At 39.9% G+C, this 19,607-nt stretch overlaps 1 protein-coding gene across 12 annotated transcripts in view; it reads left to right on the top strand.

Moving 5' to 3' along the window:
* The window catches only part of Celf2 (CUGBP Elav-like family member 2), a 500,527-nt gene that overhangs the window by 329,145 nt on the left and 151,775 nt on the right, over positions 1-19,607 (top strand). For 9 of the 12 annotated variants that reach the window (XM_028764796.1, XM_028764795.1, XM_028764798.1 and 6 more), the window contains one exon: positions 5,778-5,974. In XM_028764796.1, coding sequence (XP_028620629.1) covers positions 5,797-5,974 — 178 coding nt within the window. In that variant the 5' untranslated portion in view covers positions 5,778-5,796. Of the gene's footprint in view, positions 1-4,218; positions 4,276-5,176; positions 5,613-5,777; positions 5,975-19,607 lie in introns of those variants that run through there. The other 3 variants (XM_028764804.1, XM_028764802.1, XM_028764803.1) reach the window with 2 other exon arrangements.

Here is a 19,607-nt window from a genome sequence, read left to right as displayed (position 1 = left end):
GCTGTTCCTGTCTTTCTCTATTGCCTTATGCAGATCTGTCTTGGATAGTTTGCTGTGACAACCCAACAACCCTGTGACAACCCAACAATCTAGTCTTTTATACACTGTCTCTTAAGTAAAAGTGGTATGAGAAAATGATTCCTAAACCCATTGAAAGAGTGGCTTTGTCTGCTGACTGAAATGATGAGATTGCAGCTCATTTTGTTAGGAAGAATGCTGGGATATACTGAGAGAGGTGGCACTCTTGACAGTTGGCCACTCATAGTTCCATCTAAGCCCGTGTTGCTCCCCACAGTGTACATGACACCTTGTCAACTCTCTGGCCTGTGTGTAGATGCCTATGCACTTTGGGGATTAAATTGGACACAGGATGTGGAATTACACTAGAGTTTCAAGCAGCTGGTCATACTATCCAAATTATCTTTTCAGTAAGTTTATTCTCTGCATCCAAACCATAACCAAATGCACTGAAGATAGCATATTTTTTAAACATTAATACAAGTATTTCTATGAATTAAACCTTTTTGTAGAAATTATAGCCATATATTTATTATATTTTATATTTAAATAAAGTTAAATTCATAACTATTTGTTCCCTTTGGTTTACAGTGGAATGAGTGACATACAGAGGAGTTGTTTGATTTTCCTTGAGGGTTCACAGTTAAATTGATGTATATCATCCCAAGAAATAAAAACAGTATGGTTAAGACCAAACAAATAAAAAGTTAAGAACAATATTATTATTTATTAACAACAAGAAAATCAGCTATCTTCATGAAAAGGTATTCAGAGACATTTTTGTTTGTTTGTTTGCTTGTTTTTTACATAGCATTTTTGGCTTAGTACATTAATGTGGGTATTTATTGGCACTTGGAATTTATCATTGCCATTCTGAAAGTTTGTAAGTTTGTTGCTGTTTTGTTTTGTTTTTGAGATAAAGGAAGTTAAATATAGAAAACAAATACAGGGCAAATACAAAAATCAAAAATCTATTTCTTTACTTCCAGTCTTGAAAGGGAAACTTGAAAAACTTTAGGCCTTATAAAACGTTTTCCTGAAGCTAATGATAATAATACATGAACCGCTTATATTTAATGGTACTCTGCTTTCTCAGAGGAAGCACAGATGGTTTTGCATATTCTCTGTTGATCTGATTTCTTTTCACTAGAAAATGGAGTAGGGAAGTAGGTCAATGCAGAGCTGAAAGCAACGTGTGAGCACTTGTGGCCTGCCCAACAGCGTTTACTTTTCATCTTGACTCTGAGGCTCCTGCCAGCAGCGTCCCCTGGCCTCATGCTCCCTGACTTGTGCTCTCGGGCCTCTTGGCACCTATCCTAGAGGAATCCTAGAGTAGGTTCTTTGCCAAGGGCAAAACAAAATTGGTATTCAGGGTCTTGTTGAAGTTTTCAGGCAGGATGCCCACAGACGTATATGTCTGTGTCCAAGGACTGCAAGTGGTCACAGAGTCCTTGTGAAACACTACTACCTCAGGGTTTCTCCAAAGAAGTCTAGTTCATGGAACAGGAAAGGAAGACAATTAGCTTTTAAATCTTACTGTATCCAGATTTTACAGTATGGTTCCTTACAGTTATTGCATTGGGGAAAGGCACCTTACTTCTGTGGCTCTCATTTGCTTCATTTCTAAGATGAGGATGATTCCAACTGCAGCTAGTATGATATTGTGTGTCAGATACTTGGCAAAGGTTTCTGGCAGAGGGTAGGCCCTCTTAATATTATTTGGATTTGAATCTAAAGTTGTATACTATAAAAGGCACTACACTGTGTTCCGTGGAAGGGAGGGAATGAAGAAAAGCAATCTAGTCCTAGGTTTCCAAGTCTTATCTGACAAAGCTCTTAGTAGAGGGTTTTACTGAGATGGGGTATAAGTATCTATAATTCTCTATGATGAGTACCTTGGCTACCTATGGCCCCTGGCAAGAATCCCCAATAACATAACTTAAACCCCAATTAACACATGATCTTTGCATAACTCAGAAGTCTCTATACCTACAGCCACATGAGAATGGAAGTCACCAGATTGCCAAAAGAAATATTCTTCAGTGAAGAGAAAAGATTCAGAGTCCAAAGGAAAAGTTAAGATGTATTAAAACAAAGTTAATAAAATTGTTATATATCAAGATGCAGTAACAATAAGAGAGTCACTGTCATATGAATAGCCCAAGTACTTTTTTTTTTTGATTGGGAGTGTTTGGTGGTGGTTTTAGTTTATACTAGATATGACTGGATTTCTTTACAGACAGAATTGTTGTACACTTCCCAAATGATAATTTGCAAAATGGCAGACAGGAAAAGATGTAAAAAGGATACATGGCAGCTGCTCATCCAAGTGACTCCGTAGAAATAGAGAAGAAAGGCTCTGGACAGATGGTGATCTTCTTATGTGATAATTGAGAAGATGTGGGTTTCAAAGCAGCCTTAAAGGCTCATAAGCTGGGTGCTTTGCAGCATGTTTCCCACAGATAGAGGAGTGGTATTTGTAAATTTTTCCAGCATTACTGTTTTTATTTGGGAGTGTGGTTCAAGAAACCCAGTGGGACTTGCTTTGGATTTTGTCTTTGATTTGTTTTGAGCTGTCTGTCCTCCACTCAGGCCATACTGTACAGGATGTTAGCACATGGTGGGTTAGAAAGAGTTAGCACTTTGGGGCCCAGAGGCATAGATTTGAATTCTGTAGTTCATAATCTGGTATCCTTAGGAAGAGAACTTATTTCTCAGATGTTGGTATTTGAAAAACACTACTTTTGCATAGGGTTGTCTTGAAGATTAAAAGTGTAAAGCATTACCACATGTGGTTGTTCACCCATGTAATCCTAGCTCTTGCTAAGCAGAGGCAAGCAGATCTCTGTGAGTTCAAGGTCAGACTGTTCTACATGCCAGTTCAGGCCAGGCAGCTAGGTCTACAAAGTAAGACTGAAAAAAACAAACAAACAAATAAACAAACAAACCAAAAGAACCAAAACCCAATTAAAATTAAGTAAAGCACATAGCATAGTATTGGTATATACAAGATACTATTATTACTAAGGATATGAGTCATATTTGGATTTACACCAAAAGAATTTTTAATTAAGAAATAGATTTATGGTGGTCACTTGTGGTAATTGTGTAAAGGAAAAGCATATGTAGTGAGAATAGCAAGACATTTATAGAACACTCTGGGCCATGTGCTTCTATGAGGTAGTATCTGTCATTGTCATTTTATAAATGAAGGATCTGAAGCTCAAAGTAGCACAGTTAGAAAGCGATGCTGTCAGGATACAGCGCCCATGTGTTTGCCACTGCTCTGCATGCCCTTTGAATGGTCTAAGGTGTCTAGGAGGGACAGCATGTCTCAGGAGACATGTGAAGTAAGCATTTTCTGCTGTATAAAGACCAAAGGATGAGCGTTCATCCCTGTGTGCAGCTTTCCTCCTCCTTTGACTCCATTACTTCCTGTTACTTGGGAAAGCATAAAAGGACTACTCATTTGCGATCTGAGCAGTAAGTAGTGCTTGCTCCAGAACTCTAAGGTTAGATAGTAGACTGCTATACTGCGGCCTGACTCTTGCACTGTATTAGTCATTGTCCAACTTCCGCTTTCTGTTAGCTTAGACCTATGGCAATACCTTCCTCTTCTCATCTAGCTGTTTGTCAGCAGCAGTAACCACGAGTCCTTCCTGTCCCAAAATCTTGCCACACGCTCATCGTTCAAAGTGCTATAAACATGGTATCCTTGCTGCAAAGAGCTACACCACCTCTACCCTGTGCCGTCACAGCTCCACAGGCTAAATTGTTACTGAATTCTCTAAGATAGGTGCATGAGAGCAAGACAAATGGTCTAGGCTAATATAAACAAGCATTGTATTACACCTGAATTGTTGAAAAAAGATTTTGTATTTAATATTTGATTCAGTAGAACATTTTTATAACAATAAGTTTGATTAGAGAGTGCTCTGAAATGTTTCACGTTAGACAGTATAATTGTTTATGTCAATGATAAAAGACAGTGGTCACACGGGAGGTGGTAGAGGTGTAGAGATCAAGGTGGCAACACCTAGTGAAGGGGGGCTGGCATCATTGCCTCTCTGAGGGTTTTTTTTTTTCATTCTACAAGCTCTTAGCCTTTGGGGGGCGGTGACTGTGTGAATGTGACAAAGTTTTCACTGTGTAGATTAGGTTGTCCTCAAGTTCAGGAACTGCCTTCCATAGCTCCCAGTTTTTCCTTTGCTGAAGATTGCAGGCATGCTTCAGGAGAAGCAGGACCTCTCAGATCTCGTGAGTTTAGACCTGCAGCAGCTTTAAGACGTTCTTTTTGTTTGTGTATTTCTTGCAACAAAATAAGGAACTATGCTTCAGATCTTTTTCTAGTATATTGTTGGTATTTCTCTGAGACTACAGTGAAATCACACCTGCTTACTGTATTTCCCTTCTGACCTTCTTAAGTAGTGAAGTGGTCTCCTGCAAGGCTGCAGCTACTGGGTTGCTGGCTTTGCACTTGTTTGACTGCTTTGTATTTCCACAGACTGAGGAACTAAACTAAGAAGGGCATCTTCAAAAGCATTTAGCATTCTAAAGAGAGGACTTGGGGTATCCAGTGTATTGGGTGGGGTTTATGAAGAAAAGGTATTTGGCTTGCTTTATTATTGTCAGAGGGGTAGCCCAAGGTAAAAAGAAATGACTTCTTCATCATATTAGGCTTGCGACAAGTATTCTCTCCCAAATTTGGGTCTGGGAAATGATAGGAAGAAAGATATAAAAGCTTATGCTTTAGTTCTTTGTATCCGCCCCAAATATTTACTGAAGCTAGGAGAAGAAAAAACAGATCTTTTCTTCTCTTTCCCAAACGTGTGATTGTTTAGAACTTAAGTGCAACATCTGGAAGTCAGATATACAGAGAGCAATTTATGGAGTGTGAAAGATTTGAAATATTCAGTGTCCTTTAGTGGGAACTCAACTTTCTGTGCTGCATTTTTTCCCAACACAAAGCAAGCAATTCTGAGATCACTTTTGCCTCTCTGAATTAAGCCCTTTGTGCTTGGGTCCTATAAACAATGTGCTTTTTAACGGGGAGCTCCCCCCCCCAAGCTCTGGCCCTTTTCTCCAATGCAAGCAGCCAATCAGCTGCACTGAGCTGCATAGCTGGAGCGCTTTCCATTCTTAGCAGCAACAACATACTAATTTGATGCACACATGGATGCCTCTCGCACTCTGCAAATTCATCACCAGCATCTTGCATTAGTCATCTGATGGACTGCCAAGTGTTTCATTTTCTTTCCATGTGACTTTATTATTACCACCTCTCTTCCAAAACCTCTGAAAAAGGGCGGGGAATGGGGGAGAGGGTGAGAAATCAAGCAGAAATCCAGCTCTGCCTTTCTTTCTCAGGGATAACCAGTGCAGAGCTGATAATGCTGCCAGTTCCTCATGTGTTGATGGCAGCCTTGCCCATTGAGACCTGCACTTAACTTGCAGCTGCCTCCCAAGCCTGGGTTCTGAGATGCTCATGCCCTGGGTGACAGGTGGCCAGGCACTGCCCTGTGCTCCAGAGTCAGTGCTGAACAGAAGCAGCATGCAGTGAAAGCAATGCGCTGCTGCTGAGAAGCAACCTAATGGTGCCTCTGCTTTGTTTTAGTTCATCAAATTTCTACGACTCATTAGGCACTTTCCCCTGTGCTCCTCTTCCTCTTTCCGCCTCTTCATCCCCAACCCCCACTATTTTTTCTTCCTGTCCTTCACCCTGAAGCCCTAACTCTGGCTCCTGGTTCCGTTTTTGACAGTAACGGCACAGCCAACAAGATGAACGGAGCTTTGGATCATTCAGACCAGCCAGACCCAGATGCCATTAAGATGTTTGTCGGACAGATCCCTAGGTCCTGGTCGGAAAAGGAGCTGAAAGAACTTTTTGAGCCTTATGGAGCTGTCTACCAGATCAACGTCCTCCGGGACCGGAGTCAGAACCCTCCCCAGAGTAAAGGTACAGAAAGCATGTGGTGCATGGGGTAGGGGTCACTCAGCTGTCAGGGTGGGTTTACTGACTGGGGTGGGCCCCACTGGGCTGGCTAGAGATCCCAGAACTAGTACACAGGGCAGGAGGGAGGGCAACAAAAAGGAAGGGCGGGCAGGCTGAGAGCAGCTGGTGCTGCCAGCCCTGGTGTTCTGGCTGTGCCTTAGGGCTCCTCCCAGAATCCCCGCCTGCTGGGACAGGTGGGAATCAAGAAGGAGGGCAGGAATGCTGCCCAGCTTTTTATGGTCTCCTGGTTGCTCCTGTGAGGTCACGGTCTAATCAATGTGGTCTCTGGGCGAAGTTGCTGCTGCTTTAAGGAACAGTATGTCTTAGCCTTGTATTTCAGGAGCTAACTCTTTCTATGCTACCTTTTCATGATTTCTCATGTAATTACAAGTCTGTTACATTTTTCCATGCCTGTAGAGACCTTGAAATGATCTGCAAACAGTGGGATGCCACTGGTGGGGTAGAGAAAGGGTTCACCTTGAGGACAGATACCCATTCTTAGGGAGACAGCAGAGATCATTAAAACTGCACTTGCTGGAACAAGGGGTAATGCCCTAGTGACACGAGATAGTTAACACACCTTCAGAAATATTCAAGGCTTACACCCTTACCAGAGGTAAGATTAAAGTGAAAAGTTTGGTGCTTATTACTGCCTCCATTTTAAGATACTGGTGATTGGGTGGAGGTTGTAATTACTGAAATAGAGACCAAGAATTTGGTTGATGCTTCTGTGCTTTCAAATCCTACATTATCAGCTCTGTATAGATCGCATCTAACATGTCTCCTCTACTGGTACCACTTGGTTTCTGTTGCTATTCTAACCTTTTGGCTTTAGTGATTTTGTTCTTTTTTCAGTCTGTCTTCTCAGGGCCTCTCTCCTATGGATAGCACAGTTCCTTTTTCTCTGGGCTTTACTGTTTCTTTCCAGCTTGTTTTATTTTTATGTGCCTCTTGTAAGAGGGAGCTCATCTTCTGGCGTGTATGTGTTCTTTAGTTAGGCACTTGAACCTTACCTTACACTTTTTCTGAGCCTTTTAAAAATAAAGGAATAAGAGAAATTTAAGGCTAATATTCTGTAATTCTGTGAAGTGCTGGGCCATCTTCTGTTCTCTATGGTACTGAGGTCTACTGGGCTTTGGGGAGCTTTTTACAGTTTAAAAGCTCACAGCTTTGTAAATGTAGGCAACCACATTCAGATTTTGTTAATAAAGTAGTCTCCCTCCTAAACATACCATTTAACACTACAGTTGTTTTAAAAAGACTAGAATGTTGTGTCTACATATAATACTGCCTATAATTAGATAAGTAGACTCTAATATCTAAAATCAGTAAAATGTAAAACCACAAAAATCAGAATTATGTTAGAGACCTTTGTGAATATTTGGATGTTTTTCACACAAAGAAATTAAGAGTTCATTGTAATATTTTCAAAGTATCCTACATATGAGAGACAGCAAAATACATGGTTCTGGACTAATTAGTTTTCATTCAAGTCCCTTTTCATTACCTTAAGTAGTACCTACAAGAACCAAGTGACAGCAGCAGGCACACTGTATCCTCACCTAGGAACACGGCACACTGATAGTGGGTTTATTGGCCTTTTTCAAAATGGTGACTGGCAAAATACTCAGAAGCTAATTGTTAGTATGATTCCTGATTGCTTGCTTTATATCTTTTGAGTATGTGTTTCTTACATTGGTCTCAAGACCTTTCTCCCAGTCAAGTATATTCCATGTATGGCTTAGTCATGTGTTCCTTTGAGCAATACCTATCGAGACTGCGTTTGAGACTATATATTTTCTCAACTTCTGTTCACTGGCTCTTCTACGTAATGAGGAAGCTCAAGCTCTTGAAGAGGGAGAGAAACCAAATACAGGAACTCTGAGCTGCATGTGCAACATGTCAGGCCCTCTACTGAGAGCTTTATGTATGTCTCCATTTAGCTTTTACCAAATGTTTAAGGTGTATAGTATCAGTCACATTTTACAGATGAGGAGACCGAGGCTCATAAAAGTTAAGAAATGTAGCCCAGTTCTCCCAGCTAGTAGTATCTTTCTGGATACTATTCATCAGTCTTAGATACTTAACTATTTTGTCTCTTAGTGAGATGAGATTAAAAGGGGAGAAATAAAAGCATCATCTGCTTCATTTCATGGCTTCATTTTCATAGCTAAGTGTTCCCCAAGTGAAAAGACTGGATTCCTCCCTTTAAGAGCACTGACAGTTTCATTTCTGCCTTTGTATTTAGTTTTTATACCCATGGGTTTAGATTGTACATCACTCCAACTCATGGAATCATGGGATAGGAGTTAGAGATGAAATCATTCAAATCTTACCTTTGGAAATTTAGGTCAGTTTCTATTACTGTGAACTAGAAGTCTCAGATCAAACATTGCTTGAAATATATGGGTTGCCAGCCAAGGCTTGAAAGGGTTTCTGTTATACAGATGTCTCTGTTGTAAAGGTATTTGTTGTGATGGGATTTGGACTATAATGACATTGTTCTCAGAGGCAAACAGTTCTTAGCTGCTTACATGTATAAAGCAACAGCTACCATTTTCTTTGCATCACTATCCGTGTATAACATATACAATTTTACCTGTTTATATGTAAAACTGAATCCCAAATTTACATTGATTTTGAATCTGTCAGAGGAATACAGTTACCATGTTTACACAGTATTGATGCCAGACCCTCAGAAACTAGAATTACTGGAGGCTTTGTTTAAATGTGGTTTAAATTACCTAAGTGAGGCTTTTGGATGGCCTGATTCATTGCCTCATTGGCCTTGATGGTTCCAAGGAAAGAGGCAAAAGTTACACTATTATGTAATCTAGGTGGGTTAGAGTTTTCTTTTTCTTTGCATCTTATGTTCTCTTTAATCCCGAGGTAGAAAAGCTTTACCCTGTTTTCATTCTTTAAGAGTTGAAGTGCAAGCTGTCACTTTTTCCCCTCCTCCTCATTCTGTTTCCCTTCTTCTCCTTCTCCTCTTCCTTCTGGTTTCCCTTCTTCTTGTTCTCTTCCTTCTCTTTCTCCTTCTTCTTCATCCTCCTCTTCCTCCTCCTCCTCTTCTGCCTCCTCTTCTTTGCCTCCTCTTCTTCCTCTTCCTCTTTCTTCTTACAGATGCATTATTCAAGCAGTTTCAGAAACTAGGGAATCTAAGTTAACTGTTCTACTCTGTTAGGACTTAAGATGAACATTTTTTAAAATCCCTGTTTTATTTGTGTATATGTATGTTTGCATACAGGCATGTGAGAGCACACAATGTGGAGATCAGAGGATGACCTTAGGTGTCAGGTCTTGCCTCGTACCTTGTTTGATCTCTTTCTTTGTTCCAGTGTGTACCAGACACACTGTTATAATTAGTAAGCCTGTAAGCTGCCTTTGGAAGGCTGTCTTTTTCTCTCATCTCTATATAGGAATGCTACAGTTATGAGTGTGTGCTACTGTACTGGGCTTTCCATGGATCTGCAGAGCTGAACTCAGATTCTCCCATTTGTATAACAAGTGGTTTACTCACAGAACCATCTCCCCAGCCCAAGAGGAGCAGATTTTATTCAGTGGTCATCTGCCATCTCTGCAGATGATGAGAAATACTCCAGAGTGGGTAAAAATATAGCTTTAAAACCAGACATGCATAAATCCAGTTCCTGGCTCTGATTCTCTATAAATATTTCACTGAGCAGTTCAGTTAATCAAATCAAAATAATGGGGACAGTCCTTATAGAATGCTATTAGTGATGTCCATGCTGGAATATGGTAGGAACTTCATAAAAGAGATTGTTATTCTAATTGTTAATCTTCATCATAACTGTCTTTTAAAAACTTAAACTGTAAGAAAAACAATAAAGTAAACACATGGGTCACTACAATAAATGAATGAGATAATAGTAACTAGAAAAGAAGATATACACGCTGAAATTAGAATTCACAGAAGAAATAAATGCATTTTATTTTACAGGCTATAGGAAAATGAAACATCTTTACCAAATTTTAAAACCACTAATGGAATTTACTAAATAGAGTTAATATTAAATGTTGTAAGTGGATGAACTTAAGTTAGCATAATTCAGAAAGGTAGAGAGAGGGGTGGGGAGTGGCAGAGTATACTCTGAGTGCTGAAGTCTCACAGATGTCAAATATGTGAAATGAAATGGTAACAAAGAAAATCACAAGGCTAATAATTTATAAGATAGGGCCAGGTTTTAGAGTCTTTATTCTAGGATTAAAAAATAAAATAAAATTTCTATTTTAGATAAAGTGAGACCTGGAAATGATGCTTCATCAAAAAGCAGCAAAGAAGTGAGTTCAGTGTGTTGTGCTCAGAGAGGGGCACTGCTGAGAATGCAAAAGAAAGGAGTGAGTGGCTGGGCATGGTCAGCAGTGTAAAGAGGGAGAGCTGAGAAACAGAACAGTGGTGATGGAGAGCCCTGCTCTCTCTCTCTCTCTCTCTCTCTCTCTCTCTCTCTCTCTCTCTCTCTCTCTCTCTCTCTCTCTGTGTGTGTGTGTGTGTGTGTGTGTGTGTGTGTGTGTAAGAAATGGGGAGGAAATTCACAATGGTATGAACAGTGAGAACAAGAACATTTGGAAACAGAAAAACAGTTTCAATTTTGAGGTACCCCAGAAGGGTCAAGAAGAATGAGGGACAAGAAAATACATTGAATGTTGTGCTGGCGAAAACAAAGCAGCATTTCAAAAGCAAGGTGGCAGTTTAGGAGAAGAGAAGTTGAGGGGAGGGTGTATGCATGGGGCTGTGAGTATAGATGTCCTTACTAGCGCTCTGATCATGAAGGAACACTGTATACATGTGCTGCTGATGTCACTGCTCCTGGAGTTGATGAAAAGATAGAACAAAGATGATCATAGAAATACAAACACCACCTGAGTCAGAGTCTTAAAAGGAGAGAATGAAAAGCAGAACAACATCAGTAGAAGGGTTAAATAAACCTAATTTGAGACAGCAGTGTAGTTAGGAGGATATAACATTTAGAAAATGTCAGCATAGAGGAGGAAGAACAGTATTTAGTAGGTAATATTTAGTAGCGATGCCCCTCTGGTTTTGTAGTAAATAACAAATTTCTGAGAGCACCAAGTGGACTTGGGGATTTATGAAGGACAGACTTTAAATTATTGGTTTGGAAAATTGAACAGAAGAACTATTGAAAACCAGGAAGGACCCTAATGCACTCAGATTGTGTTTCACAGTGGGCTCTAAGAGGCTGTGGTTCTGGAGAACTTTAAGAGACACAGAACAACACGTTAGTGGTCTATAAACAGACAGAGAATGGGGATCACAGAGAACCTGAGGATGGGGTGGCTAAGCTGATGTGGTAAAGGTCAGAAAGGGTAGTAGATATGTTGGAATATGTTCTCCAAAGTCTAAAGTCCAGAGCTGGTGAAGCTGAAAGATTATACTTGGTCTCTGAGAAGAAGGAAGCATCTTGTGCTAGAAGTGGAAGCTGCATAGACTATGTTCAAGACCAAACATGGCACTTGTAACTATTACTAATGAGATATGTGTATTGGCTCAAAATCAAAATTATAATCCAGGATCGTGGCCTCTGAAGAAACATGCTCTACAATGAAGGCTATGTCTGTTTTTCTAAATTTAAATTAATATTCTGATTTTATAGGAATGAATACCAAGTGATCAAATTAAAATAATTTAACCTTTGAGGCTTAGTCAGGAACAGAACCTCAGTTCTAATCTAATGTGTTGCTGATCACATTTTACTGTATCTTCTTTATTGACCCCCTAAGCCAAAGAAATAAAAAAGTGGAAGTGATTTCTGTTGACTCTCTCCATATAGTCCAGGCCAGAAAAACAAAACTTCCTTTTTTCATGTAGTATCTTAGGAGATCATCTATAATACAGCCATGCACTCCAACATTGCTCAGAGCTGAGTGTTTTCCAGATGAAATGAAAATTATATTCATGTCTCCTTTGGGAAGAGATATTACCTCCAAGTTTCAAAAGAGCAGCTTCCATGATGCCTAGGACACTTACAGGACCTTTGACCTTCTAGTCAGGCTGCTGCTCGGATGCCCTGCCAGGCTGGCCCCAGTGATCTTAGGATACAATGGCAAGGCCTTTCTTTCCATCTCACAGACTTCACTCACTGTTTGGGAATTATCCATTAATGCATTCTAGCTTTGACCTGCACTGTCTTTATTCAGTACCGTGGGTGGGTAAGTTTCTTGAGAATGAGGCTCAGTGGCCAGAGAGTGAGCAGTGACAGGGGAAAGACACCAAGGCCTGACTGTTCTTATAATTTCAGAATTGGGCAGAGTGACAGCTCACAATCCAGACGGTTCTTCTTGTTCTGGTAGAATGAGCATGAGCCCTGGAAACAGGAGGCTTACAGCTGGTACTTACAACTGTAAGATAGCTCAGAATGAACCTCCATTTCTCTATCCACAGGATAGAGGTAGTACCTGCCACTGAGAGATGTTTTACATGTTCAATAAATACCAAATGTGAATGCTGCTAGTATAGGACAATGGCAGTTGATCATCTTACAAGCTGTATTCTTCTCAAAAATGTTACAGGTTTATAAAGAATACCCTTGGCCAGTTTATGTTATGGTTCTCAGGGCACAGAGGCTGCAGTGAGATGGTCAAATACAGTTCTACATCTCATGCTATTCCTTTCTTCCTGAAACCTCTGTCAGAGCCTTAAGTAATAAACATGCTGCTACAACTGCAGGTCTGTGCCACCACATCTAACTGTCCTACATGTCTTAAAAGGAAGACTGTACACTGGATTATGTGGGACTGTCCTGTTTTTAGTGGTCCTCAGGAATAATTCTTTTATCCTAACAGAGGTCTCTGTATTACTTGCCATGATACTTCTTCATTATTAACGGACTGAGGACCAGCAGAGTAAACATAAAACACAATCAGAATTTTTATATACATGTAGGCAGGGATCCTAATCCTGCCTTGTGTATGTCCCTCATGTATGTGCACTCACATACATGAACAGGAACAAGAAGTATGTATGTATACATACATGTACACCACACAAAAATAAATGAAAGAGTTAACAATATAGATTTTTATCAAATGGAGTTAAAAATACCACCCATTGGGTGATTTGAGGTAAAGGGTGAGAAATGCAAAATAATTTCCTTTAAGTTCTTGTAAGAAGGAATCTTTTCTAATGGCCAATACTGTGGAGAAGGTGGCTGGGATAGATTTTTGTAACTTCGATCAAAGGGCAGTTTCTACCCTAGCAAATAATATTTACCATGGGTACATTTGATCTTTATTTCTCTGGAGAGAAAAGAAGAAAAAGGGGAATGAGGGAGATACAGAACACACAGACTACCAGTATCAAAGCCAGTATCAAAGAGGAAAAGAAATTACTCAAGACTGCCTCTGACTATTTTGTTTTGCTTCTCCTCTGTCTGAAACATTAAGCCTTCAGCAAGGCACCAGTTGTCTTGTCCCTGTTAGATTTAGGTTTCTGGAATTACAGCTTTCTAACACTTAAGGAATACAGACTCTGTGCAGAAGAGGAAAGTCTGTTTTAGTAGAAATTTCACATGAGAGGAAACCGATGGCTTATGTCTCTTCGAATGCCCCCAACACGTATTGCTGGCTGTATGAACACTCAAGTCTAGGCAGCCTCACAGTTTGCCTTTGCCACTTTATGTTGATTCTCTGCCTGCTTAGAAGCCACGTTTGCCTTTCCATGGCACCCATTGAGATTGTCTGTGGTCGAGGAGCTGTAGCATTCATTACACAATTGTGCCTCTTAAATGATCAGCCTGGGGGTCATTATGAAACCAGTTCTTTGGAAATAAGCAGTCCAGCTTCCTCGCCAGAAAGATGCCCTCCACATGGCAATCCTGTTACTTATTTGGAAATACCTTAAGCATTGCCAGACAGCTGTCACGGTATGCATTCCTTCCCTACTTTGGATCCATTGATTCTAGAAATTCACATTCTGATTAAAAGGCTTACTTTTATCTTCAAACTTATTTCTGATGAAAGTTTAAAATTGATTTTAAAAGACTTTGAAATGTGCATATTAAAAACAATGTCACATACCTTTTGAAAGCACCTGTTATCCTTTCTAATTCTACCCACTGTGAGATATACAATTATGCTAATACAGTTAATACCACTTTTTATTCTTACATATATTACCCAAAACACTTATTTAGACTTAAGGTCTTGGGTTGTTGGTTCTTCAACCTAATTTTAGTGATTCTGGGACCACCTGTTCTTAGCTTTATTTTCCAATATTGGTTGACCAACCTTTTTACATGATGTGTTCTTTCTCCAGTTACAAGTAGGCATCCCAAAGGTATCACTGTGAATAAATATAAGACAATCATTATGATCATCAAAAACTTTGAAAACTAAGTAATTTAGATAACTAGCCAAAAGGGAAAGTAGAAGTTAACCTAAAATAATGTTGTCTTAAAATTACTTGTTCTGGTAGCAAAAATGATAGATGCTAGTATATTGGCTTTTTAGGAGAGTTGGTTAAAGAAATTGAAAGTATTTTGACCCATATTGTAAAACTCAGTAGAAAAATAACGTTAGGCATGTCAGTGATACTTTAGGGTTAACATTGGAAACACTCTGGCAGTACACCAGAGCAGTTGGGCATATTAAAGAACGGGGCCTCAGATCAACTTTGATGAGTACGTGATATGGATTAAGAAGCACAGGAGGCACATGTGAGATGATGCACTGTGCTGTGCTGGGTTCTCCAGGGTTCTTTGTAGCTGAGTTGGGTGGTCAGCTCCATAGAAGTAGAACACAGAGAAAAGCAGATTTTCCTACACAGAGGAAGGAGCTAATCAGTTTATGGGGACAAATCTCAACGATAAAAAAAAAAAAAAACCAATCGAGGTACATGCGGATAGCAATTCAGACACCACAGAAATTGATATCTAAGATCAATATTTTTTCACTCTTTATGTAAATGACTGAGAGAGAAGTTTCTACTAATCCACTATTCACACTCTGGCATTAACTCAAATTAGAGAAACTCATAATATATACTTCAGGCAGTGATTATGTTGAAGAATAAAGGAATGTAATTTCTCTATTCCTATTAAAAGATCATAAGCTGGAATCAGAACAGAAGTACAGGGTTGAAATTGAATGTTCTATGAGGATATTCTTCAGCTCTCCTGGAGTGTCAGCATTATAAAATATTTTCAGATGAGTTATGCCTTAGGTAGCAGGTTCTGTAGCCTAACCTGCCACGTGACCAAGATGTGTCTTCTACACGGTCCAGAAAGTGCAGCCAGTTTTTCACCTTCTTTGTCCATTTTAACTTCATGTTAAAGTATAGATGCTACTGTAATTCAATAGAGATCATATTTATAGACATATAGAAAGTTAGGCAAATATTATAGGCAATGAAGCATGTAGGAAAGAATGCATCTTACATGATAATCAGCCAAAATCCTCAATGTTACAAGTGATACTAGAAGCAGAAGCAAGCTGGATGGAGCTTAATAACTTTTTACTTAATAACTTTTTACCATGCAAAGCCTTTTTGCTGCTATGTAGGGCACCATGTCCAGTATTAGCAAGTATTATTGAAGGTACATCAAGTAGCTGGAGGCATTCCAAAGGGGAGCCGCATGAGTCACAGAGGTCTGGGGAGGTGGACCAACATGGAGAGATCCAGCAGGTCAACTCAAAAGGACTGCGCAGTAAGCCATAAGAGTGAGAAGAGGGAAAACCCACAGCAAGGAATTAAAAGGAGGGGCTATGCTCTCAAAAAAAGCAGAAAAAAGAAAAGACTCTGAAGTTTTGAAGATGCTAAGGTGTGGAGTGAGGCTCTGTATAGAAAAAAATCTTTGAATTAATACTAAACCGTGGGATTCTGATGCTTATACTTAAAATGTTGGAACATCAGGTGAAGTACAGAGTTTGAGCCAAAATTTTATATAGAAATGGTAAACATACAGTACCACATGAAAGTTAAGAAGGTGGGGGTGTAGCAGCTAGCTTAGCAGTCCTCAAGAGTAGACTTTCCCCATCTGTCTTAAAAGGACTGATCCAAAATCCTTTGTAGCCATGATTTGAAGGTTAAGATATAATTAAAAGGGAAATAGGTGGCCCAGAGTCATGTAGCAGTCAGTATTTTTTGGTGGCCTGCTAGTCAGAAAGTATCTGCTTATGTGTCCCAGAGTTCAGTGCTTTCCCTGTGATAGAGGTGAAGTGAAAGATTAGGGTTGCTGAGGTCATGTGACAGGAAGCATGATGTTTCCCTTTTCAGTATCACACACACACAGTCTCCTTCCTCCGCTTCTTCATTTTTAGTATGCCTTCTTCTTTCATCTCACTGTGGGAATTTAGAACAAGACCAGTTAAAGTCTTTCAAGAGTGCCTTTCTGAAGGTTTTTCAATTTAATACAAGGAGGTACGGCCTGCTGCGGCTCTTACACTGGCATAATGAGTCAGCCCCAATGCATCATGCTAGCCTTCTGCTGCATTATTTCCCTGAGGAAACATGGGCAAACATCTGTTTGCCCAAATAGATCACTGGTAACAGACTGGCGAAATTTTTCCACCCAGTCTATCCTAAGATTTCTTATAGGAGCATGGGTGACTCTGAAACAGCTGCATCAAAGAAAAGTCCTTCTAGCATGGGTGACAGCGGGGGAGGGGGTGCATCATTGGAGCTTCCTGCCCAGCTTGCAGAAGTGGCACTGAGTGGTATCCTGTCTGTCCCCTTGGAGAGTGTTGTTGGCTGTATAACCTTGAAATGGAGCCTTCCTTTAGGTTTGTGACCTTCCTAAGCCCTACAAGTCTCCATCTTACATTTTCTCTCCAGGAGGGGAGAAAAATAACTACATAGGCCTTTAAAATTCACCTTTTCAAATTTCGTTTTACTTAAATTTGGGGAGGGGGGCACTTTCACATCTGTATAATGCATTCTGACCACTGTTATCTCCCTGCCTGTCCCCTTCCTGACAGATCCCTTCTTCATGTTCAAGTCTTTTCAGTTTGTTTTGTGACCTACTGAGTTTAGCAAGAATCCTGACCATGGACTTGGAGTTATCCACTGCAGCCTGATTGGTTCAGCAGCGCAATGTCCTGTTTTACTGTAATAGTATTTAGCATAGGGTCCTGAGAAAGAACTGCCAGCCCCTACCTAATAGATACTACTTCATATTAAGCCTTAATCCTCACAGGAAACATGTATATTTGTATGTTAAATGCTTACCTATTGTTTTAAACTTTATTATAACCTGAAATTGGTTTTTTTCTTTACTCCTTTCCCTAAGTGGAAGTGAAATCCTCCCTGAGAGACTTCTGAGGAATAAAGTATAAAATGTTGTAAGCTCATTGCTCAAAGAAGAACATAGCACGTATTGGGAACTAGATAGGGAGTAGTAAACAGTAGAAAGCGTAGAAGAAAATAGTGAGAGAAAAGCAAACTGAATAATACGTGGCTTTGTAAGCTGGATAAGCTATGAAATGTTCATTCTGAATTTCTGTGTATGGAAATCTTGAGTGCTTTTTTAAAATTATGTTGCTATAAAATACACACAATTGAAGTAAGTATTCTTAATATTCACAAGATTGTGGTGGAATGAGTCAAGGGATGAGAATACTCAGATAAAGTCACTGACCTCTTGAGAAGAATGGCAAACCAGTCAATTTGTGATAGGAATCAGAGCCTATAGAGGAGTTCATTTAAGCTCCAAGGTTAAGTCAGTATTTCCAAATTCTTGATCCAAGTGTTCTTGATATTGAAGATGGCAGACTCCTTTAAAATAATGGCATGCCCATTTATTTTAGCCCCGTTTCCCTTGGGCATCCTGTTAGTAGCATAGATCTTAGGCTACATCCCTCTGCATATTGGACAGTTTAGTATTGTTTTATATTTTCTGAGGATTTTCAGGTTTAAATTTTTATCATTTATATGCAGACTTTATGGTTTGTTCAAAATTGACATTACAACTCAATTCTCGGCAACATGTTCCTTCTGAGTCCCGTTGTGTTGCTTCTGCCAGTTACTTGGTTAGCTATTGCACCCCTCTCTTGCTGCCAGCTATTGTCTACTTTTGAAAATGGTGGTTGTTTACAGCTATGTTCTGTGCAGTAGAGGAGGTTCACTGACTTACATGGCAGTAATCTCTAAGAACCATGTTTGTCAATGATGAGAAATTATCTCACTGAGAGCTAGTTTGTTTCTTAACCCCTTCTCCCTACCCAGAATTAGCACTGTTTTCAGAGACCTGTATCAGATAGCTCATTTGGAGGAAGCTAATTCTTACAAAAACCACAAGATTGAGAAGGAAGTAAATATATTAACAGTTTCAATAGATACATTTCTCTAAAATATATATTATCTAATACATATATCCCTTCCAGAAAGATTTAAACTGTGTTTCGTAGGAAAATATTATGATAAATGATAGTAATTCAGAATTGGTCCTGTTGCCATATTTCTCTCTCTCTCTCTCTTTAACACACACACACACACACACACACACACACACACACATAAACAACAACACAGGGTTCCTAAGTAGGGTAAATGAGAAACTAAACTTTGACTCAGAGCTCCTGCCACATTACCTGCTGCAGTATGACTTGGTCTTTTAATAAGCACCCCAGCGAGGCAGAGAAAAGTACATGCAGTTTCCATGCCCAGGCACCACTCCTCCTCAGCCAGGCTGCTGAGTTCGATGCTCTCTTTGTGAAGTGGACATCTGTCAACTGGGAACTGGACTGTGACTAGCAGCTCATTTTACACAGGCCTCATACAGCTGCCAGATGGTGACAGGCCTGAGCTGTGGTGAGTCCAGTGTAAGTTGTTTGACTCTACAAGTGGAAAGCACAGTCTTTCCACAGGCCTATGACTCTTGAGAGAAAATGCTTCTAGAAGCCAAGGCTTTGCTCTAATCAGGGTGAAGGAAGAAAAAGACTTACGAATAGGTAATGAATAAATATACATTTAAAATTACCTCTTTTAGGTTTTTCTCTTTATCTAATTGTGCTTTAATCTGTGTTTAGAAGTACTGCTTTTTTGCGAGACACATCAGGCTTTTGTACCAGAGGTTAAGTTTCAAGGCAAGTAAGTTTGTGACAACTTAAGAAGCAAAAGAAGAGTGTCGTGGCAGTCATGGTGTTGTCTAACCGAGCCAATCGCTAGTTGGTGGGCCTGCCACACATCCTCAGGACTGGGATGCTTGGGAGATGAGGAGGAGACATTGCTCTGTGGCTTCCTTCACCATGCATCAACTGAGATGCTGCATGAGAGTGAATGAAACTCTGGTGGAGCTTCCCTAGCAACACAGTACTGTGCTGACATTACCCCATCACACGGCTGCAATGAGAAGGCTGTACTTGTAGAGGACTTGAAAGTCAGGAAACCGTTAAACCACATTGCATCCTCCTTTGCCCTGCAGCCACTCCCCCACACCCTCAGGAGAATGGACCCTCTTTATACAACAGGAACCTGAAACAAAGATTAAGTGATGTGTTTGAACAAAGTTTATAATCTCAGGAAAAATTGCTCATCTAGTCTTAAAATCTAACATAATTTCAGAGTAATTTTTAATGTTCCTGCTTCTTTACACTAAACCATGTGTGTTCCATATGACCTTGA

The sequence above is a fragment of the Grammomys surdaster genome, unplaced genomic scaffold (assembly GCF_004785775.1).
Source record: "Grammomys surdaster isolate TR1022 unplaced genomic scaffold, NIH_TR_1.0 146, whole genome shotgun sequence".
Lineage (NCBI taxonomy): Eukaryota > Metazoa > Chordata > Mammalia > Rodentia > Muridae > Grammomys > Grammomys surdaster.
The sequence above is the reverse complement of the archived record's forward strand: the minus strand, read 5'-3'. Positions and strand labels throughout refer to the sequence as shown.